Source organism: Podarcis gaigeae (genome assembly GCF_964106915.1).
Source record: "Podarcis gaigeae genome assembly, chromosome: 10".
NCBI lineage: Eukaryota > Metazoa > Chordata > Lepidosauria > Squamata > Lacertidae > Podarcis > Podarcis gaigeae.
This window is the reverse complement of record NC_139686.1, coordinates 9154294-9177818: the sequence shown is the minus strand read 5'-3', so window position 1 is coordinate 9177818 and position 23525 is coordinate 9154294. Positions and strand designations below refer to the sequence as shown.

General features: G+C 46.5%; 1 protein-coding gene across 3 annotated transcripts in view; it reads left to right on the top strand.

Annotated features, from left to right (window-relative positions):
• The window catches only part of SFMBT2 (Scm like with four mbt domains 2), a 66524-nt gene extending 43520 nt beyond the window's left edge, over positions 1-23004 (top strand). For 2 of the 3 annotated variants that reach the window (XM_083700147.1, XM_083700148.1), the window contains exons 11-21: positions 1818-1944; positions 3786-3899; positions 6837-6879; positions 9316-9386; positions 11793-11932; positions 13268-13377; positions 17073-17248; positions 18556-18728; positions 19569-19817; positions 20461-20589; positions 21856-23004. In XM_083700147.1, the coding sequence (XP_083556273.1) occupies positions 1818-1944; positions 3786-3899; positions 6837-6879; positions 9316-9386; positions 11793-11932; positions 13268-13377; positions 17073-17248; positions 18556-18728; positions 19569-19817; positions 20461-20589; positions 21856-21996 (1473 nt within the window). In that variant the 3' untranslated portion in view covers positions 21997-23004. The remainder of the gene's footprint in view (positions 1-1817; positions 1945-3785; positions 3900-6836; positions 6880-9315; positions 9387-11792; positions 11933-13267; positions 13378-17072; positions 17249-18555; positions 18729-19568; positions 19818-20460; positions 20590-21855) is intronic. The other variant, XM_083700149.1, reaches the window with a different exon arrangement.
• Positions 23005-23525: the final 521 nt, after the last annotated feature.

Genomic DNA, 23525 nt, shown 5'->3' with positions numbered 1-23525 from the left:
ACCTTTCAGTGAGCACCCACCTAATTTGTACTTCCCAGACCAAATTTTCGCTTCTTATAATTTTGTGAGGCAGTTCACCAACCAAAGAATGGCCACAGAGATGCGTATTAGGGCAAACTAACATGGAAAAACGCATTGTATTAGGGGAACTGACTTGCAGGAAGTGTTTGCGTCAAGAGAAACCCTTAGCTTTGTCAAATATAAAGTGCACAGTGTAGCTTTGCTGTCTAATCCATCACAGAAATGTTGATTTGAGTGTTTTAAAACAATTAGCCATTATTTGACAAAATGTGAAAGGTCAAAATGCATGTGAAATTTTGTGCCGGTGTGTTTGTTTGTTTTGTAAAACTTTTTCAAACTGGTGAAGAAACGGGGCAAAATGAACTTGACACTTGGAACAAATGAGAAACTTAGTGGAACCAAAGTGGTCAGATTATTCCATCCACATCAATGCATGTCCTTTTTAAAAGAATATTCAGCTGCTAACTTAGTCACCGTCAGTTTATTTATATATACCACACTTTCCACGAATACATTTCTGCTCAAAATGATTCATGGAAAATTAACAGCCTAAATAAAAACCCATAGTGCTATAACATAATGCTTAACAGCTCCTCTGTGAACACTTTGTTCTATTATATCAGAACTGTTATTGAGCGTAGAGCTACAATATCTAATACCTTTGCAGTCCAAGGAAGCCTCAAAGCTGTTGGCATTGGGGTCTAGCAACCCCCCCCCCAAAAAAAACCCTTCAAAACTTTAATGGTGCTAATAATTGCTAGGAGACCCCTGCTCCCCTCACAGAACTTCAGTTCCCAGAGTTCCCTGGGAAAAGGGATCGATTGGTTGATAAATCAATGATGTTCACTTGTCTCATTTCGCCCACGAGGAATTGGCGCTCTGGGAGGGAAATAGGGACCTCCTAGCAACTCTCAACACCTTAAATAGGGGGGGGGGGGACTACACTTCCCAGGGTTCTTTGCAGGGAAGCCATTGCTATTTAAAATGGTGCAGTAGTGTTTTAAATGTCTGGTGCTCAAAAGGTCAGGAATTCCCCTTAAAGATCTTCTGGTAACAGCCATCACATGAAGGCAACTATGGCAGGCGTGTGGGTATAATTTATATATATATATTATTTATTTGGACACAGTTTTGGATTTGGGACTAACGTGGCTCTCTCCAATTTTCCCTTTAGCAAGCCGCATGAGATCCTCGTCAAATCAGTCCCCATTAATCTCTGCACTCTTTTAAGCGGCCTTGCATGGTGGTGATTGATGAATGTCTTATTAACGAAGTTCAGATTGCAGACCCTCAACATTTAATGGCTTTGCTTAGCCTGCATGCAGTAGAAACTGGGGCACTTTCAGTGGTCCAGAATCAATATTTTTTATCCATTCTCTCTCCCCCGCCCTCCGTCAGAGGTAAATCTCAATATCTATCAAATGAGCGCCACAAAACAACTTTAGGATTGTACTAATTGTTAGGATTGTTCAGTTGAGGAAATATCACATGGGTGACAAAGGCCAAGCGATTGTATGGCCAGGGCCAGCTTCTCAGATCAAACTTAAATTTCATGCTTGGAAGCGTTGACACATCTCAATCATTCGGTTAGTTATTTGTAATTGCAGTTCTCGCAGTTATCGCCAAAAACATTGGACACCTGTTGAACCAGAAGTGTTAGGGGAATGGGCATATTCAAGATGAGCATCCAAACCTCTTTTAAGCCACCGTCAATGTCCTGAAAACTAGACAAAGCGCTGCTATCTGCACAGGGGCCAAAGGGTACAAAACTAAGGCTATGTGGCTGTCTCTTTCAGGTATCCTTCAGCCGAGGCTTTACGAAAAACATGAAACTGGAGGCCGTGAACCCCAAGAACCAGGCTGAAATCTGTGTGGCTTCCGTCATCTCAGTAAAAGGGAGGTTAATGTGGCTCCGCTTGGAAGGTAAGTTAGAATATCTATTACCGTGTTTTTTGCTCCATAAGATGCACCTTTTTCTTCCTAAAAAGTAAGGGGGAATGTCTATGCGTCTTATGGAGCGAATGCGTGGTCCCTGGAGCCAAATTGCCCAGGGGCTAAAAACAGATCATGCTTTTTTTTTTTTTTTGAAAGAGGGAAGTGGGTGTTGAAACAAAGCTGGTGATTGTTTGCCAATCAGGGAGAGAGATAAGGGACGCTAGAGATAAAGGAGGCTGCCTAGGAGGGGGAGGTAAAGACAGCAAACTTGCAAAGGAGGGAAACAGGAAGACTAAAGCAATAAGGAGAGAAATTAGAAGAGAAGAAGGAGCAAAAAACTGCTCCAGCTAAGGAAAAGAAACTAAGGCAAACAAGAGGGAAGGGAGTGTTGAAAGGAAACAGCTGATCGGTGGGATCGAAAGAGAGATAAGAGACGCTAGCGGAGGCTGCCTTGAAGGGGGGGCGGTAAAAGCCCATGGATCCTCAGGAATTTTACATTGGATCACCCCAAATTCACCATCAGATCACATAGCATGTCCATGGCTACAGCCTGCACCAAGAAAATCATGCATCGACTGTTTCTTGGGGCTGCAATGGTGCAAAAATGTGGTTACAAAGCACGGATCCACATGGATCCTCAGGATTTTTGCATTGGGTCACCCCAAATTCACCATCAGATCCTCCTCCAAAAACTAGGTGCGTCTTATGGAGCAAAAAATACTGTATATTTTGTAGTTTTCAATGTGCGGTGGCGGCCTTATAGGCTTAGGGCATGGGTCGGCAACAGAGCGCCATTGGGCACCCATACGCCCTCAGAGGCCTTCACTGGTGCCCACGGGATTCTGTAGAAATTGGGCTTGAAGGAAGAAGCACGAGGAAGCCTTCTGTCAACTGTTGTGCAATGTAGACTTCTGGGATATTTTACTTTGGATAAAGAATACCTGCAAGATACTCACTTGCAGAGAAGAAAAGAAGGCTTTGTTTAATCTTAATTGTGGTGGGGAGATCTCAGCTGGGGAGGAAGGAGTCAGCACACACCCCACTGTGCCAAGTTAGGGGGTATTTTTCCTAGTTGCCGTTAAAGGAGAAGAAGCTGCCATTTTGTCTGACTCGACTGGTGGCACAGAAACTATGTATGCTGCAGAGCTGATCTCTTACCTGGGTTCATTGCACCCCCTTGTCCTGCTTTGTCTCCTCTTCCCCCCAAACCCCCACCACCACCTTAGCAGCGTTATTTTCAGCTAAATTGTTTCCAGTTGGGCCTGAGATTATAAGCGGCGATTTGGGGGGGGGGGGGAGATGCCTAAAATCGCTCAGCTGTCGGAACGAAGTGCAAGCCCAAAATTGTAAGTGGCAATTGTAAGTGACACGAGCGGTTGTGTGCTGTGTTCTGGTGAGTGAGCGATTTTAGGTACACCCCCCCCCCAACAATTAAGCAGTCAATCACCACTTACAATCTCGGGCTCGCGCCAAAAAACCATTCACGTGTCCCCCCTCAGCACTACCCGTGTATAAATTTTGAGCCTCCTTTTTGGGTCAAAGAAGCTCGTTGTATACACGGAAAAATACGGTATTGTGATGTTGGCATCTGTATATGTAACCTGATTGCTGTTGTGCTAGCACTTTCTCTCTCTTTATATATATATATATATGTCAGAATTTTTAAAATGCAGCAGCCTTGTTTATCTTTAGGGCCTCATATGATGAAAGGATATTTTGGAACAGAGAGATTATTCCTTGCTGTATGTCTTACCCTTTTGAGATGGAGGAGACGACTTCTGCTGCCGCCTTCCTGGCTTTCAAATGGCATCATAAATTTGCTTTTATAGGTTCACAGGTGCCTGCTTCAGAATACATCGTCGATGTGGAGTCGATGAACATATTCCCAGTTGGCTGGTGTGAAGCGAATGCTTACAAGCTCTCGACGCCGCATAAAGCCGTGTGTAAGTACACGAAAGAGCAAAATTCGGGCTGTTAACCTTTACTGTGTTGTTTCAGCAGCTAGGCCTTAGTTGGTGGAAGGCGAAGAGATTCAGGAGCTTCCGGGCTGTCGCTGCTTTCGAGAGGAATGCAGTCAAACCCTCCCAAATTGTGCAATTATAGTTGGTTGGGGACCTGGCACAGCAAAACCCACTTCTGTTGATGCAGCCTAGAATAGTGTTAGCTTTTTTTTGCTGCTGCATCACCCTGTTGACTCATGTTAAGCTTGTGGTCCACAAAGACCCCAAGATCCTTTTCACATGTACAGTGGTACCTTGGTTCTCAAACTTAATCCGTTCCGGAAGTCCGTTCCAAAACGGAAGCATTCCAAAACCAAGGCACGTTTTCCCATAGAAAGTGATGCAAAACAGATTAATCCATTCCAGACTTTTAAAAACAACCCCTAAAACTGCAATTTAACATGAATTTTACTCTCTAATGAAACTATTGATCCATAAAATGAAAGCAAGAAACAATGTACTGCAGTCACACAATCAATCAATCAGTATCTGAACTGGGTTCCACACAATCACAAAAACAAAACAAAAAGAACCACAAAAACACAAAATAGATAGCAAAAACTGACCCCTCGGCGTAGCACTCAAAATAGAAGTGTGATGCTCAAATCGGAAGCATAACACTCAAATTGGAAGTATAACACTCAAAATGGAAGTGTGGCACACAAATTGGAAGCGTGGCACTCAAAACAGAGCACGTTCAGCTTTTGAAAAAAGTTTGCAATCCGGAACACTTCTGGGTTTGCAAAGTTTGGGTTCCAAGTTGTTTGAGTACCAAGGCGTTTGAGAACCAAGGTACCACTGTACTGCTAGTACGTCAGGTGCCCCTCCATCCTATATTTGTGCAACTGGTTCTTCCTGCCTAAGTGCAGGACTTGACATTTGTCCCTATTGAAATTCCTTTTGTTCGTTTGGGCCCAGTTCTCCAGCAGCCCCAAATATGGATCTCTCACCTCGACCCTAGCTTGACCCCGTGGGGCTGCATTTCCCTAGACGCCTACTCCTTGAGTAAAGAAAAAAATCATCTCATGGGAGCAGGTTGACAACTGTATTTTAATTGTTGGGGAATATGGTGGTTGAAAGGGACACAGGTGGCGCTGTGGGTTAAACCACAGAGCCAAGGACTTGCCGATCAGAATGTTGGCAGTTCGAATCCCTGTGACGGGGTGAGCTCCCGTTGCTCGGTCCCTGCTCCTGCCAGCCTAGCAGTTCAAAAGCACGTCAAAGTGCAAGTAGATAAATAGGTACCACTCCGGCAGGAAGGTAAACGGTGTTTCTGTGTGCTGCACCTGGTTCGCCAGAAGCGGCTTAGTCATGCTGGCAGCTGTACGCCGGCTCCCTCGGCCAATAAAGCAAGATGAGCGCCGCAACCCCAGAGTCAGCCATGACTGGACCTAATGATCAGGGGTCCCTTAACCCTTTACCTTTTAAGGTGGTTGAAAACGATGAGAAGGAACTATGGGCTCTATTAGTTTGCTGTTTGGTGGGTCAGGATGGGACATAGCTTGCCTGTTGAATGTAAAATACAGAATGGAACAAATGGCAAGCCTTGCGCAGAAATTTGCAGGTCATGTTGGAAAATACGAAGGTTTTCTTACAGAACAAAACACATTTGGCTTTTAAAATCAAGGAGCTATGCCCAATTTGGGAGAACACAACAGAGGCAGCAGTACACAGCCTTCATTGCTATTAATACATTAAGTGAATAAAGACACCAGGGGTAATCAAGCGAGCAAAATCTAGCAGCGTAATAAGATTGTTGGTGTATTATTATTATTAAAGTACAGATCCTGTAAAAGCAAGATGAGTGATCCTGTGGAGAGTCATTCAGCCTGCTTCTTAATGAAGCTGAAGCCTAATTGTTTGCCGCGCACACAGTTAAGCAAGCCAGCATTTAATATCAGTGCAGTTGTGCCAAAGGGGTGTCCATGTTACTGGGGCTGCACATGCAAACAGCTACAACTCCCAGCACCCTTAGCAAACTATATTTCCCAGGATTGGGGGGGGGGAGGCAGATGCTATAGTAATAATAATAATAATAATAATAATAATAATAATACAGTCATACCTTGTTTTGCGGCCAAAAGGGACGCAGGGCAAAGAGCTGTGTCTGCGCGAGCGGAGCGGTTGGCGCTTCTGCACATGCGCAAAGCGTGATTTAGCGCTTCTGCGCTAGCGGCAAAGCCAGAAGTAACCCGATCCGGTACTTCCGGGTTTGCTGGAATGGACACTAGACAAGGCAGACGTTCGTGGAGGTATTACTGTAATAATAATAATTTATTACTTATACCCCGCCCATCTGGCTGGGTTTCCCCAGCCACTCTGGGCAGCTTCCAACAGAACACTAAAATGCAATAACCTATTAAACATTAAAAGCTTCCCTAAACAGGGCTGCCTTCAGATGTCCTCTAAAAGTGTGGTAGTTGTTCTTCTCTTTGACATCTGGTGGGAGGGTGTTCCATAGGGCGTTACTCTTGTTTGAACGAAGAGTGGAATAGAAATGCTAACCAAAGTCTAACAAAACGTCTGGAGGGGCCACAGCTTCCCCATCCGTGCCCAGCACAGTGCAGTTAGTAAAATTGACAGCTGTTTGTCATAACCACTGCATTGATTTTCCATGTTCAGAGGAAGAACCTGATATGGGTGCCAAACACTTGGAGGTTTGTGGAGGGTCGGGCTGGGCTTGTAAACTTCTCCATCAGGTCTACCTGGCTACATTTGGGGACCAAATGAACTTCTAGTTCAATCCAGCAAAGCAGTTATTATGTGCTGGTCTTGCTTGCAGATTCAAAGTCCCCCCCTCCCCACCGAGAACAGAATCTGTTAGACATTTACAAGCATGCATTACCAAAATTGTGTTGTTCTCGCTCTCTCGCTCTGCAGTGCAAAGGAAGAGGAAGATTGCTGTCGTGCAGCCCGAAAAGCAGTAAGTAGGCACTTAAAATGTAAATAACACAGCAGCTTTAATATGTAAATAATAAATAAGATTTGCAGCTAAGCCGAATGGCAGTCGTGCTGAAGCTTACAGCACAGGGCGTGCATAGATATTCTCCTTAAAACGATGCCTGTGCGCATGGTTAGAATGTGCATTGTCTGACTTGGATGAGCACAGCTTTGCGTGTTTTCATCTGCAGATCTTAAGGGGATGTCTAAAAAAAACCCTCATGTATTGGTTGTGTCTGAATGGGCAGGCGGGGTGGGTGGGCAGAATTTGATCCCCCTACCCACCTTGTGGGACGCAGGTGGCGCTGTGGGTTAAACCGCAGAGCCTCTTGGGCTTGCTCATCAGAAGGTCGGTGGTTCGAATCCCCGTGATGGGGTGAGCTCCCGTTGCTCAGTCCCAGCTCCTGCCAACCTAGGAGTTCAAAAGCACGTCAAAGTGCAAGTAGATGAATAGGTACCACTCCAGCGGGAAGGTAAAATAATAATAATAATAATTTATTATTTATACCCCACCCATCTGGCTGAGTTTCCCCAGCCACTCTGGGCGGCTCCCAATCAAGCATTAAAAACAATACAGTGTTAAATATTAAAAACTTCCCTGAACAGGGCTGCCTTCAGATGTCTTTTAAAGATAGGATAGCTACTTATTTCCTTCACATCTGAAGGGAGGGCGTTTCCGTGCACTGCTCTGGTTCGCCAGAAGCAGCTTAGTCATGCTGGCCACATGACCCGGAAGCTGTACGCCGGCTCCCTTGTCCAGTAAAGCGAGATAAGCGCCACAACTCCAGAGTCGGTCACGACTGGACCTAATAGTCAGGGATCCTTTTACCTTTACCTTTACCCACCTTGTGTCAGGGAGTTGAGCCTGCTGATACTCTCCTTGGTAGGGAAGGTGGGGCGGTCTACCATTTGGTGACCAGAACATGTTTAATAATAATAATAATAATAAAATTTATTTATATCTCGCCCTCCCCAGCCGAAGCCGGGCTCAGGGCAGCTAACAACAATAAAACAGTACAAAAGTACAGCACAAACAACACTCTAAAATGATTCATTATAAAATTAATTCAAATCAAGCCACTGGCAACCATTGGGCCAGAGCTCCGTGAAGATTGCCGAGGGAGGGAGTCAGGCTGTGCCCTGGCCAAAGGCCTGGTGGAACAGCTCTGTCTTGCAGGCCCTGCGGAAAGATGTCAAGTCCCGCAGGGCCCTAGTCTCTTGTGACAGAGTGTTCCACCAGATCGGAGCCACAGCCGAAAAAGCCCTGGCTCTAGTTGAGGCCAGCCTAACTTCTCTGTGGCCTGGGACCTTCAAGATGTTTTTATTTGAAGACCGTAAGTTTCTCTGTGGGGCATACCAGGAGAGGCGGTCCTGTAGGTACGAGGGTCCTAGGCCGTATAGGGCTTTAAAGGTTAAAACCAGCACCTTAAACCTGATCCTGTACTCCACCGGTAGCCAGTGCAGCTGGTATAGCACTGGTGAATGTGATCTCACAGGGTAACCCCATAAGGAGTCTCGCTGCAGCATTCTGCACCCGCTGGAGTTTCTGGGTCAGTCTCAAGGGCAGCCCCACGTAGAGCGAGTTACAATAATCCAGTGTGGAGATGACCGTCGCGTGGATCACAGTGGCTAGGTCAGGGCGAGACCTAAGCCAACTGCTTAGCTTGGCGGAGATGGGAAAATGCTGCCTTTGTTATAGCTGCAATCTGCGCCTCCATGGAAAGGGAGGTGTCGAAGATTACACCCAAACTCTTAACGGACGGTGCTGGCACTAATTGTGCCCCCGCAAGAGATGGGAGTTGCCCCCCCCCCAATCCCATATCGTCCCGTCCCAGCCACAGGTCCTCTGTCTTCGAAGGATTTAGCTTCAACCAGCTCCCACGTCTCTTGTGTTAATTCACAATTCCCTAAACAACTTAAGCCCAACATACCTTTAAGCCCTGATTCCTTACGCTCCACTTCGATTGCCGAGATCTGTTGATGGGGTGTTTTCGGTGCTCCTCCATGTCTCTGGGGTTCCAGGGACCCAAGCTTTTAATGTGCGGAACTCCTGGCCACTAGAAACTTCCTGGGATTTGTTCCTGCTTTCTTTAAAACATCTTTTTTAAAAACGGTACTGTGTAGACAGACCCTTGAAACATGATAACAAAACAAAACATTAACCAGTCTTTTTTTATGTTGTTGTAGCACTGACTTTTTTATGTTATAGAGTGCCTTGTTAGATTTGCTATGAAAGTGCAGTTTGTCACCGTATAGATAAAATAAATAATAATAATAACGTAAGGGAACATAACTCGTAACCTTAACATTGGAAATGTGGAGAGGCCGCAATGAATAAATATGACGTCTTTTCAACAGGCAGCCCTGATCCATCCTCAGGTTTCACAGAATTTAAATGTAGGTTTTTGTCATCCATCAGGTTACCACATGGAGAGCCTGTGGAGAAAAAAATTCACGAGCCATTCATGCTTCCACAGACAGACGCAATAGGTGAGTTTTTTGGGTGCTGTTAAATGAACCTTGTGGGCATGGAAGCAATTACATCAGGGTCGGAGAACTTGTGGCCTTTTAGACATTGTTGGACTACAGATGCCAATGTCCCCTGCCAGCATAGCCAATGGTCAGGAATAATGGGAGTTGTAGTCTTATAGCATCTGGGAAGTAGCAAGGTTCTTCATCTGTGCTTTACATGAATCCTGACCATTATGGGCACCACTGTACCACCATTAAATGTTCCTGTAATTAGCATTTTAATTTTGGCTCACTCCTCAGATTTAGCACTCGTGGCTAAATCTGTGGGTTAAACCACAGAGCTTAGGACTTGCCAATCAGAAGGTCGGCAGTTCGAATCCCTGCGACGGGATGAGCTCCTGTTGCTCGGTCCCTGCTCCTGCCAACCTAGCAGTTTGAAAGCACGTCAAAGTGCAAGTAGATAAATAGGTACCACTCCGGCAGGCAGGTAAACGCGTTTCCGTGCGCTGCTCTGCTTCGCCAGAAGCAGCTTAGTCATGCTGGCCACATGACCCGGAAGCTGTGCGCCGACTCCCTTGGCCAATAAAGCGAGATGAGCGCCACAACCCCAGAGTCGGCCACGACTGGACCTAATGGTCAGGGGTCCCTTTACCTTTACCTTTAGGATCTCAAAATGGGGCAGACATCTGCCCCCTCAATCACCTGTATTGCAGATATTAATATTGCACAACTTGAAGCAATAGGATGACTCCTCTTGGATGAATAAAAACTGACTCTTCTTGGAATAAAAAATTGTCCAGACCCAAAATACGGTTTCAAAGCTTTACTAACAGAAATTCCTTCAAAACATAATAATCAATGTTGCATCCAAAGAGTCGTATAATATCATGTGCATGTCAGGCACAGGTTCATCTTCTTGCAAATTTGAAATAGCTCCAAGCAGAACTAAAATCAAAAGTCTGCCTCTCTCCACACAGCCTCCATTAGCCTGGAACTGTTTTCTGTGCAGGAGAGACCTCATAATCACATCCTTTGCTTTATGTGGCTCCCAGAGAAAGACTCAAAGGTCCTTCCCTTCGAAATGGAGATTTGCAACTGAATAACCCTCTCCTGTGATCTAAAGTTAAGCACCATGCTGAGAGCTAGCAGAGAACATCCTATGTGCATTATCAACCCATTTAGGTGCTCAGAGAGCTCTTCTTAGCTTCAGTGGAATTTCCCCAACCAGCAGTAGACATATAGAGCATACCCAGAGTTATTTTCCATTTCAGTGCACAATTCAGCATTTATACTTCACAACCTGCCCCAGCTATGAGGATAGCCCCTGTCACACTCACTCAGAGAGAGAAGCTTTTCGCACCTCTTTCAGAGCAGACATGAGGGAGTGTGTGTAATTCTGGCATCCAGTGAAATGTGGGTGTATTTAAGGGTGTGTCTTCAATGTAGGAGAAGCTGAGCCAGTGCAAAGAGGAATAGCAAAGAGTTGCTGGTACATTTTGGAGGGGATATTTCCTGAGGCCTTTCAAGGGTACTGTAGGAGGTACTGGGGGTGGGACAGTGGTGCCCACGGGCTCCAGATTGGCAATCCTAGTTGCTTGTTCTTCATTCCAATATGCTGGATGATGATGATGATGATAACAACAACAACAACAACAACAATTTATTACTTATACCCCACCCAGCTAGCTGGGTTTCCCCAGCCACTCTGGGCGGCTTCCAACAGAATATTAAAATACAATAACCTATTAAACATTAAAAGCTTCCCTAAAGAGGGCTGCCTTCAGATGTCTTCTGAAAGTCTAGTACAGTGGTACCTCGGGTTAAGTACTTAATTCGTTCCGGAGGTCTGTTCTTAACCTGAAACTTTTCTTAACCTGAAGCACCACTTTAGCTAATGGGGCCTCCCGCTGCCGCCGTGCCACCGGAGCACGATTTCTGTTCTTATCCTGAAGCAAAGTTCTTAACCTGAAGCACTATTTCTGGGTTAGCGGAGTCTGTAACCTGAAGCGTATGTAACCTGAAGTGTATGTAACCCGAGGTACCACTGTAGTTGTTTTTCTCTTTGACATCTGATGGGAGGGCGTTCCACAGGGCGGGTGCCACTACTGAGAAGGCCCTCTGTCTTGTTCCCTGTAACCTCTCTTCTCGCAATGAGGGAACCGCCAGATGGCCCTCAGCGCTGGATCTCAGTGTCCGGGCTGAACGATGGGGGTGGAGACGCTCCTTCAGGTATACTGGACCGAGGCCGTTTAGGGCTTTAAAGGTCAGCACCAACACTTTGAATTGTGCTCGGAAATGTACTGGGAGCCAGTGTAGGTCTTTCAAGACCGGTGTTATATGGTCTCGGATGGTAGCTAGAAGAGAGAAAAAGTTGCTCAGTGAGGATGCAGGAGGAATGTTGGACCATGTGCTTCTTCTCTGCAGGTACCATCAATGGGAGATACAGCTGCCCTGCGCTGTTCATCAATCACCGCTGTTTCTCAGGACCACACCTGAACAAAGGAAGATTGGCCGAGCTGCCTCAGTCTGTTGGCCCGGGCAAGTGCGTGCTGGTTCTTAAAGAGGTGAGGGTTGTGTTGAAGGGATGGGGCCGAAATTCATAGAATTGGAAGGGACCACGAGGGTCATCTATTCCAACCCCCTGCAATGCAGGAATCTGTCTGCCCATTTGGGGCTCCAACCCACGACCTTGAGAGAAAGAATCTCGTGCTCCACCCACTGTGTTTTGCTTGGCTGGCCTTTTTATCCAAATTAATTTGTATCTCCTGGACTGAAACAACATGATTTGCCTTATGGATCCTTCATTGCTCTCAAAAAATCTTTTCTCTCAGGCCGTCGGCTAATTAAATAATCCATGGCCTTTTAAAATGTGTTGGGCGTGTGTGTGTTAATGTTTTTGTTTAAAAATGTTATGCATTTTTGTGGTTTTATATTGTAAACCACCCTGCGATCCTCAGGTGAAGGGCAGTCTAGAAACCGTCATCTTGCAATACTGTTCTCGGCTCAAAAAGTGCACCAAACTGCATTTTAAAAGAATTGTATTTGGGGATGAAATGTGTCTAAAAAGGCATATATAAATATCCAACTCAATATTAATCTTTGGGTGGATTAATGCAGAAACAGAAGGAAGATTGACCTTTCCAACTTGGCCATTCCATGATTCTTTTTTTTAATATATATTTTTATTAATTTTTTTAAACATATCATTTTCAACAAATATAAAACATACTTTTATACAGGTTGTTTTTTTTTACTTCCATGAATCTCATCTGAAAATTTTCCAATCTTTTCCACTTAATTTACATTTCTTAATTTCACTATTACATTTAAATATCATAACTCATGTCTCCCTTCTTTATCTTCTTTGCAATATTTCATATATTCCTCCTTACAAAACTTCTTGTAGTCCTACTAGCGTAATTTGTTGATTACAGTTGCTCTTCAAATAGTTCCATTCCATGATTCTAAAGGTAAAGGTAAAAGGACCCCTGACCATTGGGTCCAGTCGTCGCCGACTCTGGGGTTGCGGCGCTCATCTCGCTTTATTGGCCGAGGAAGCCGGCGTACAGCTTCCCGGTCATGTGGCCAGCATGACTAAGCCTCTTCTGGCGAACCAGAGCAGCGCACAGAAACGCCGTTTACCTTCCCGCCGGAGTGGTACCTATTTATCTACTTGCACTTTGACATGCTTTCGAACTGCTAGGTTGGCAGGAGCAGGGACTGAGCAACGGGAGCTCACCCCGTCGTGGGGATTCGAACCGCCGACCTTCTGATCGGCAAGCCCTAGGCTTTGTGGTTTAACCCACAGCACCACCCACGTCCCTTCCATGATTCTAAGAAGTCCCAAATGCTATGATCTCTCTCTATCCTCCATCCTCCATTTTGCTTTCTTTGGGCAGGTCCTGAGCATGGTGATCAACTCTGCTTACAAACCCGGGAGTGTATTGCGGGAGCTGCAACTTGTTGAAGACCCCAGGTGGAATTTCCAGGAGGAGACCCTCAAAGCAAAGTATGGGATCCTTTTGCTTCCTCCTTTTAAACTTGGGGGTGGCGTTGAGCAGGGATGAGGATCCGCTTTTCTGCTGTGATGAGGCTGGAGAAAACGCCCAGCCTGTTTGCTTCCATCCTCCCTCGATCCTGCTCGTTTGGAATCCATCCCTGGTGTGGCCGCAAGAGGGTGGGATTGAGAGCAGTGTGGCATAGCGGTTAGAGCGTCAGACTAGGTCCCTGGAGACAAGGGTTTGAACCCCAAAGGTTCAAATGCGGCAGCTAGACTGCTAGACTGGTGACTGGGAGCAGCCACCGGGACCACATAACACTGGTCTTGAAAGACCTACATTGGCTCCCAGCACGTTTCCGAGCACAATTCAAAGTGTTGGTGCTGACCTTTAAAGCCCTAAACGGCCTCAGCCCAGTATACCTGAAGGAGCGTCTCCACCCCCATCGTTCTGCCCAGACGCTGAGATTCAGCGCCAAGGGCCTTCTGGTGGTTCCCTCATTGCGAGAAGCAAAGCTACAGGGAACCAGGCAGAGGGCCCTCTCAGTAATGGCGCTGGCACTGTGGAACGCCCTCCCACCAGATGTCAAAGAGATAAATAACTACCTGACATTCAGAAGACATCTGAAAGCAGCCCTGTTCAGGGAAGTTTTTAACGTGTGACATTTTGGTGTATTTTTTGTCTTTGTGGAAACCGCCCACAGTGGTTGGGGAAACAAATAATAAATACAAATAATATATAATTATGATTATGATTATAAATTATTATTATTATTATTATTATTATTATTATTATTATTATTATTTCTGGAATTTCCACAACACGGAATTCAGAAATACAGTGGAACCTTGGTTTTCGAATGTAATCCATTCCATAAGACCGTTCGACTTCTGAAACATTCTACTACCGAGGCGCAATGGGTGGCCAGCAATTTCAATGGAGAAATGTGCCCTGGAAGCCGTTCGAATTCCGACGCGCTTTAGAAAACGGAAGCATTCACTTTCGGGTTCATCATTCGGGTTTCAAATTGTTCAGCTTCCAAGATGCTTGAAAACAGAGGTTCCACTGTAAAACAGATGCATTTTGCAGGCATGTTAATGGACATTTGCTTACCTCTGCCCACGTCACTTTTTAGATTTTTTTAATATACTTTATACACCACGTTTGCACAGAAGGGCAGTCAAAAACAGTAACAAAAAATAAGCACGCCTCGCACAGTTATCTTACTTAACTGTTGGAAGACTGTGTGTTCCTGTTTATTGGACACAATTTATTCTAATGAATGCATTATCAGGTGTCCTTTTTGGTTTGCCCCAACATAAGGTCTGGGACGCAGGTGGCGCAGTGGGTTAAACCACACAGCCTAGGACTTGCTGATCAGAAGGTCGGCGGCTTGAATCCCCATGACGGGGTGAGCTCCCGTTGCTCGGTCCCAGCTCCTGCCAACCTAGCAGTTTGAAAGCACGTCAAAGTGCAAGTAGATAAATAGGTACCACTCCAGCGGGAAGGTAAACGGCGTTTCCGTGTGCTGCTCTGGTTTGCCAGAAGCGGCTTAGTCTTGCTGGCCACATGACCAGGAAGCTGTACGCCGGTTCCCTCAGCAGGTAAAGCGAGATGAGCGCCGCAACCCCAGTCAGTCACGACTGGATCTAATGGTCAGGCGTCCCTTTACCTTTACCTTAAGGTCTGGGAACTTGCTTTTTATTTTAAAAAAAAACCCCACATGTAAATTGTCTCTGCTTCTTTTGCATGAAATTCTGCATTCTGCGCATCATTACTTTGGATGTGCACGCAGTGAGATAGCAGGGCTGGCTGTAAGTCCCTATTGTGAACAAGGCAATCTGGGCATTCTGGCTGTCTAAGATTGGTGGTGGGTCCCCCCCCCCCCCCCCTTCGAAGTTCTCTTATGTGGGTCATTACTTTGGAAATCTTTGATCCTTGCCCCTTTAGCGTCGGTTGTAATACATTTAATTAGAAAAGCAAAATGGATTTTACTTGTGGAATCCTTAATGCTACAATTGACGCAAAGCCCAGTGAACTTTAAAGTCTTGCAGCGCCGCTGGCTAATAGCTTCTGATGTGGGGGGTTGGGTTTTTTTATTGCTCAAAGGTAGCTGGCGAAATGAAAGTCTCGTTGGAGCAACGATTATGCTGTTAATAATATGGATAACCAGGGTGACATCATTCAATCTAGTGGTCTTTTTACTAGCAGGCGGAGAAGTCTTGCATGCTGTAAAATCAGTGGTAGGGAACCTTCAGCCCTCAAGTTTAATCGCCCCCCACCCCACCCCATTTGTCCCAGGCACCTGTTTGTTTGTTTGCTTGTTTGCTTGTTTGCTGCTTTGTTGCAAAGCTGTGTCCACTTCCCTTGATTATATATTGCATAAAGGTAAAGGGACCCCTGACCATTAGGTCCAGTCTTGGCCGACTCTGACTAAGCCGCTTCTGGCGAACCAGAGCAGCGCACGGAAACACCATTTACCTTCCCGCCAGAGCGGTACCTATTTATCTACTTGCACTTTGATGTACTTTCGAACTGCTAGGTTGGCAGGAGCAGGGACCGAGCAACGGGAGCTCCCCCCGTCGCGGTGATTCAAACCGCCGACCTTCTGATCGGCAAGTCCTAAGCTCTGTGGTTTAACCCACAGCGCCACCTGCGTCCCTATATATTGCATAGAATTGGAAGGGACCACCAGAGCTATCTAGTGCAACACTCTGCAATGCAGGAATCGTTCGCCCAGTCTCACAACATTTGTATACAGTCGACTCTCAGCTCACGTGAGGTTTACATTTTGGAGATTTCAGCTCATAAAGCCAAGCTTGTTTAGATTTTATGTATTTATTTAGTAAATTTGTATACCGCCCTTCATTCTGGAACAAATAATATAACAAATGGTCAGTAAACAAAAAACCCCTGAACATAGTAAAAACAACAACCCAATGTTCAAAAATTAGAATCAGCAATAATCTAAAAGCAGATTAAAACACATGTCAACATACCACATATCTGGGTAGGGTTGCCTAAACAAAAAATGTCTTAATGAGGCACTGAAAAGAGTCCAGTGAAGGCATTGGTCTGATTTCCATAGGCAGGGAGTTCCAGAGAGTGCTGCCACACTGCAAGATCAATTTCTGCCACATACAGAATATTATGTGGCACCTGTAACAGGGCAAGTTCTCTAAGGGGTTGAATGGACACCTATGGGGTTAAACAATATTCACCTGATGTCACGTGTGATGTCAGATTTCGATTTTCCTCTCCTCCCCCCCCCCCTGTCATTTTCCCCTTGTGCCTTGCATTTTTTCATTTTAATTTTTAAGATTGTGAGCCTGCATGTAGGGACTGTCTTGTTTTGACTGTATTTAAGCTGCTCTGGGAGTCTTTTTGGCTGAAGAGGGGGATGTAACTGCTCCAAATAGATAGATGATAGATAGATAGATAGATAGATAGATAGATAGATAGATAGATAGATAGATGATAGATGATAAGGCTGGACCATAAGGGGGTGTGCAGCAACCGGGCTTTGCATCAACCAGCAGCCAGCTGATCCGTTGCTGCTTGCAAAATGCTGTACCCTTGCCCACAAAGTTTGATTTCAAATATTGAACCCTGGAGAGTCGCTGCCAGCCAGTATAGGCAGGTGCCGAGCTAGCTGGGCCCGTGACCTGTCTAACGTTTGCCGTGTTGCGACAACCCACCTGCACAGGTACAGAGGCAAAACCTACAGGGCCACAGTCAAGATTGTCCGCACGTCTGATCAAGTCCTGGATTTCTGCCGGAGAGTTTGCGCTAAGCTGGAATGCTGCCCGAATTTATTCAGCCCCATCCCAGTTACTGAAGCCTGCCCGGAAAACTGCTCCGTTCACACCAAAACAAAATATAGTGAGTATGATGGAACTGCATTGGCTTGTTCCCTGCCAACTTGCCCAGTTATCTTTGGGGACAGATGGAACGTTTCGTGCTCAGAAAGAGGAAAGATGACCCCTTTCCCTAAAAGCCAAAGAGCGGGAAGAAGCTAAGCAGGTGTGAGGAACCTGTGACCCTTCAGATGTAACCCTCCCAACATCCCTGACTGTTGGCCATGCTGCCTGGGACAGGAGAGAGCCGAGGTTCATCTGTGGACATCTGCAGTCAAACCTAGCCATGCTAGTTAGTATATGAAGGGGTTAAGGTCCACAGAGTTCTAATTTGCTAGAGTAGGTTCGGTGATGTCACATCCCCTCTTCTCCTGAGAGGGAGGAAGGCTTGTTTCCTGTTCCTTCTCTCTCTCTGCCTCTCTCATTCTCTCTCCCTATTTACTCTGCAAGCAGCAGAGGCAGAAATGCCTCACCTTAGCTCTCTGCCTCAGGCGTGTGTCTAAGGCTGCCTTTGCTATATTTCACTACCCAAGAACATTTGCCTGCATTTCTTATTGTTGCACAAAGGCTAATGCATGACCGTGACCTCGGATTAAGTAAGTACAGCCTTTTTAAACTTACTTTGGAGTGTGGCCTGTTTCATTGCATGAGGGTTAGGAAGGGAGCCAGCCACCTCAGGCAGCTGGAACACAATGAACGAAGGTTTAATAACCTATTCTTATGCTCATTTAATCTGCCTCAACGATGGGATTTAAACTCTGGAATGTGCAAGCCCTGTGGTTTTATAACCGGCACCAGCCACCCCGCCCCACCCTTTATTAATTAATTTGCACCCTCTGTAGATGATTAAATAATATATCCTCTGACAGATTCCCATCACAAACAACATCTGGAGGGCCACAGGTGACAATGAACACAGGTTAGGATGACTAAATACCTCGGGTTACAGAACGGGTTACTTCCAGGTTTCGGTGCTTGTGCATACAAAGCACTTAAATCACACTTTGCGCATGCGCGGAAGCTCTGAATTGCAACCTGCGCATGCGCAGACACAGCGCTGCAGGTTGCGGACATGCTTCCCGCATGGATCACGTTCACAACCCGAGCGTCCACTGTAGTGGAATGAACGGTTGAACCTTTTGCACATCCCTAGCACTAAAGAGCTGTTTAGCACCGATCAGCCACTTATTCTCAGTCAGCTGCTAAGGAATGTCCCGAAATCATGAGAGTATAGTGTTATCCCCCTGCCATTGTTGCCCAGATTAGCTCCATAGGCTTTGGTTAGTTCGGCGACTAACCAGGTGTATTTTTGATGTTCGTCTTCCACTCCAGCTTATTATTGTGGAAAGAGGAGGAAAGTCATCAAGGCTGCAGCTGCAGAAAACAACAGCCGCAGCCCGGAGAGCAGACATGGCAAGCCAGCCAGGCGCAGGAAGATTCAGAAGCCCATTCCAGCGCAAAGGAAGAGTCAGCCATCTACAACAGACCTAGCGGAATCCGCAGAGGTGAATTTTTGGATTAAAAAATCTTATTTCTTTCAAAAGCAAATTGTCAGTGGAACGTGAGTTGATAGAGCCTTGAGGAGGTAGAGGGGAAGGTGCAATTTCAGGAATGATTTCTCATTCTTTTGTCTTTTAAACTATTTCTCCCTGCTAGTAGAAAGCTAGCATATCATGGAAAGTGCCAGGGCCTTTCCCCGATAAGATAGCTTTTGCAAGCCTGCCAGATTTGCAGTTCCTAAAGCAGTAAGCAGACAGGAACAAAACTACCCTGCAAGATTCACACACCTTGAAAAATGGCAATGCACTTCTCCAAGCATGAAGTGTGCACGAGAATGTGTTTATTAGTTAAATCAGCCTACAGAGCCACAATAAATTTGACGGAGGCAACAGGTAGCTTTAAGAAATGCATATATCGGCCATGATTGCACACACAAAAATGTGCATATTTGGAGAAATCAGCACCAAAAATGCATGTGATTGTTTTTGTGCATAATTTTATTGTGAATAAGTGGAAATGGGCAAACTGGACTTTAAGTTGGGGAAATAAGAAACCGAAGCAGTTATCACACTTTGTGACTTATTATCTAGTTTATAAACCACTTACATGTCCAAATGGCTTTTAATTAGATTCCAAGAATGAAAACAATTATAAAATTTGTTATGAAGTAAGTATTATTTGGGGAACAACCTTCGCTCAGCTTCCTCTTTCCTCCACAAAAACATACAGTCCTGATAACTTACGTATTCAGGGCTGCTTAAACAGCACCATCCACCCAGTTCATATTACCTCCGTTTCATTGCCGTTCATGTCTTTGACCCCTGTGGAAACCCAACTCTCTGCAGGAAAGCGACGAGGAGGAACCCGAGGCCCTGGACGACGAGACATGGAGTGAAGAGACCAGCCCAGAGCTACAAGATGACCAGACAGACGTCTCCTCGGCCGAGCTGCCTGCAGCCAAACCTGCGAGCACAATGAGGCTGCGCAGCAGTGCTGACCTGGACCGAGTCTCTCGCAGCGGGAGGAGCAGGCGAGCCCGGAAAACCTTGGCTGTCTTGTGTGCCAAAGGGCAGAAAAGGGCTCGGTTCAGACAGGTGAGGTTTTGGACCGCTTTCTCGTGTCACCAATGCTTCTGGCGTGCTCCAGTTGCTACTGGAGCGGTTTAATAACTACAGCAAGACTCCCGCAATGCGCTCTACATGGGGCTACCTTTGAAGGTGACTTGGAAACTACAACTAATGCAGAATGCGGCAGCTAGACAGGTGACTGGGAGTGGCCGCCGAGACCACATAACACCAGTCTTGAAAGACCTACACTGGCTCCCAGTATGTTTCCAAGCACAATTCAAAGTGTTGGTGCTGACCTTTAAAGCCCTAAACGGCCTCCGCCCAGTATACCTGAAGGAGCGTCTCCACCTCCATCGTTCTGCCTGGACACTGAGGTCCAGCGCCGACGGCCTTCTGGCAGTTCCCTCACTGTGAATAGCCAAGTTACAGGGAACCAGGCAGTGGGACCCACCCTGTGGAACTCCCACCAGATGTCAAAGAGAAAAATAACTTTTTGAAGACACCTGAAGGCAGCCCTGTTTAGGGAAGCTTTTAATGTTTAATAGGTTATTGTATTTTAGTCTTTTGTTGGAAGCCACCCAAAGTAGCTAGCAGGAGACTGGGTTAGATAAGCCACAGGGTCTCATCCATTTCTGCAATTCTATTTTTATATATTTATTTGCCCTCTTAGGTGATGAAGCCAGAGCCGGAACAGAAGCTTGTGCTGGAGAGCAACCCGTTGGAATGGAGTGTCATGGACGTGGTGAAGTTCATCAAGCTGACCGACTGTGCCCCTCTTGCCAAAATATTTCAGGAGCAGGTGGGCCGTTCTTCATTCTCCCTCTTCTTCTGTGTCAGGGCTGAGAGTCGAATCCAGATTCAGCTTGTAATTTCCACTGAACATAATTCCCACCCCCATCCCAAGGTTTGCCCTCCTGCGCTCATTTTGCTTGTGATACCTCCTGCTGCTGCAGCCAGCTCTCCTCCCCCCCCCCACCCCGGCAGCTCCCAGAACCAGAAGAGGTCAGAAAAGGGAGAAGGAAAGGTTGGCTGTACACAGGCATAGTCTCCAATCACCTGGGGAAAGCCCTGGAGAGAGGAGGGGACTTTCAGTGTCAGCAACTCGATTTTCACGGAGTAACACCGCTGGGAGTGAGCTGCTATGCGTTTTTGCTAACACATTTTGTTGTTTAGTCGTGTCCAACTCTTCGTGACCCCCTGGACCAGAGCACTCCAGGCACTCCTGTCTTCCACTGCCTCCCACAGTTTGGTCAAACTCATGCTGGTAGCTTCGAAAACACTGTCCAACCATCTCGTCCTCTGTCATCCCCTTCTCCTTGGGCCCTAAATCTTTTCCAACATCACAGTCTTTTCCAGGGAGTCTTCTCTTCTCATGAGGTGGCCAAAGTATTGGAGCCGCAGCTTCAGGATCTGTCCTTCCAGTGAGCACTCAGGGCTGATTTGCTTCAGAATGGATAGGTTCGATCTTCTTGCAGTCCATGGGATTCTCAAGAGTCTCCTCCAGCACCATAATTCAAAAGCATCCATTATTTGGTGATCAGCCTTCTTTATGGTCCAGCTCTCACTTCCATACATCACTACTGGGAAAACCATAGCTTGAACTATATGGACCTTTGTTGGCAAGGCGATGTCTCTGCTTTTAAGATGCTGTCTAGGTTTGTCATTGCTTTTCTCCCAAGAAGCAGGCATCTTTTAATTCCGTGGCTGCTGTCACCATCTGCAGTGATCATGGAACCCAAGAATGGAATATCTCTCACTGCCTCCATTTCTTCCCCTTCTATTTGCCAGGAGGTGATGGGCCCAGTGGCCATGAGCTTAGTTTTTTGATGTTGAGCTTCAGACCATATTTTGTGCTCTCCTCTTTCACCCTCATTAAGAGGTTCTTTAATTCCTCCTCACTTTCTGCCATCAAGGTTGTGTCATCTGCATATCTAATAAATACTTAACTCCAACTTTGAGTGTTGTGATTACTGACTGGCACGCTCCTGTGCCACAATGTTTTGAAATTGCAGCATACATTTTTTAAAAAATTAAAAATCACGAATGTTTCTTCTCCTTTCTGCAGGACATTGACGGCCAAGCTCTCCTCTTGCTGACCCTGCCAACTGTCCAGGAGTGCATGGACCTCAAACTCGGTCCTGCCATCAAGCTGTGCCACCAGATCGAGCGGGTCAAGCTGGCTTTCTATGCCCAGTACGCCAACTGACCACGCCATTTGCCACTTTCCCGTCTCCGTGGCTTTCGTTCCAAGGCTGCGCCTGGCTCTCCCGACCCTGAACTCTTTTGCATTTGGAAGCGCTGATAAAATATATATTGCGGGGATGAAGGTGGCAGCCCGGCTGCTTGCTCATGAGTAGGCTGGCCTGCTGCTGGGGCATTGGGGTGGGGCTGAGTAAGGGCTGCAAGGCTCCAGGCTCCTCCTGAGATATTATGAGCCTCAAAGAGAGTCAGGTAAAGGGGTAAGATACCGAGTCATAGGTAGAGGATCCCTTTGTTTGTTCGTTTTTTGGGGGGGGGGTTGCAGATGCGTTCTGCAACTTGTCCCTGATTCATTAAGATTGCATTAGAGATGGATTTATACCAAACCATACACGTACCATTCTGCTTCATGAGTTGTTCTGCCATGCTTTCCGCAGTGTTGGGCACTTTTTCAGTATAGCACAGCTAAAAGAAGAAAAATACCCACCCAGAATATTTGCAGCATAGAAAAGGAATGTGCGTAAGCTCGCAAGGGCTGGACTTTGCAGTAGAGAACCTCTGGCAGAAAAAAATTGAGATGACGAGGATGACACTCGCTATCTCAAATCGAGCTTGCTTTTCCATCGCTGTAAGCGCTGGGGTTATTTCATGTGTTGATTTGCTGTTCTCGGCGACCGATCCACTATTCTAAAGCACACACAAGAGCACCGTTTGGGAATGACTTCGTTTGACAGGGGAAAGAGGGGTCTTGAAGGCAGGGCGGCTGTCATTTGGGCCTGATCCTTGCGGTGCAATTTCCCTGGCCAAGTAATTGTGTACAGAAATGCATGCGCTGAGTTGAAGTGTGCAGAAATGAGAAGGAATGCTCACTGATTCACGGTGGGGGAAGCTGCATTGCAAAAAAATGTGTGCTAAACTGCATGTGGAAGAAGTCGGCAGGACGGATTTTTCAGGAGGACTCAAATCACCAGCTGATGTGTTAAAAGTGCGAGAGTCGAATTTGAGGTTGGAGAAATGAGAAATTAAGCGAAGCTGAAATGGACGGGCTCAGCCATCCCTAGTTTCCAACCACTGTGCAAGATCAAGGGTCCAAATCGTACAAACTGTTTTGCACCGCAGAGCATTGAGGGACACCCGCTTCTCCGACTCCTACAGCCAGTGGTGGAGGAAGCTGCTCAGGCACATGGGGCGAGCGGCCCATAGGGGCAAGATACACCCCAGGGCCTCCAGAGTCTGTCTGCCTCCTCCCACTCAGCCACCCTACAGCTGGTGGGGAGGCAGCAGGCAAACCGTTTGGGCAACGCGGAGCTTTCAGGTTCCCAATCCACTGCGTCACTCCCAGGGGAGATGCGTGGCTCAGGCGTGCTGCAGGCCACACGGTGAGTGCCGCCCGCATTTTGTCACCCTCCCCCAGTGCTGACACCTGGGACGGACCCCACCCCCCTTTCTCCAGCCCTGCCTCCAGCCCCAGGCAGCCTGCTTGCTCTACTCCAACAGAGCACATGTGTAGCCGTGTGGGCTACAGGAGCATCACTT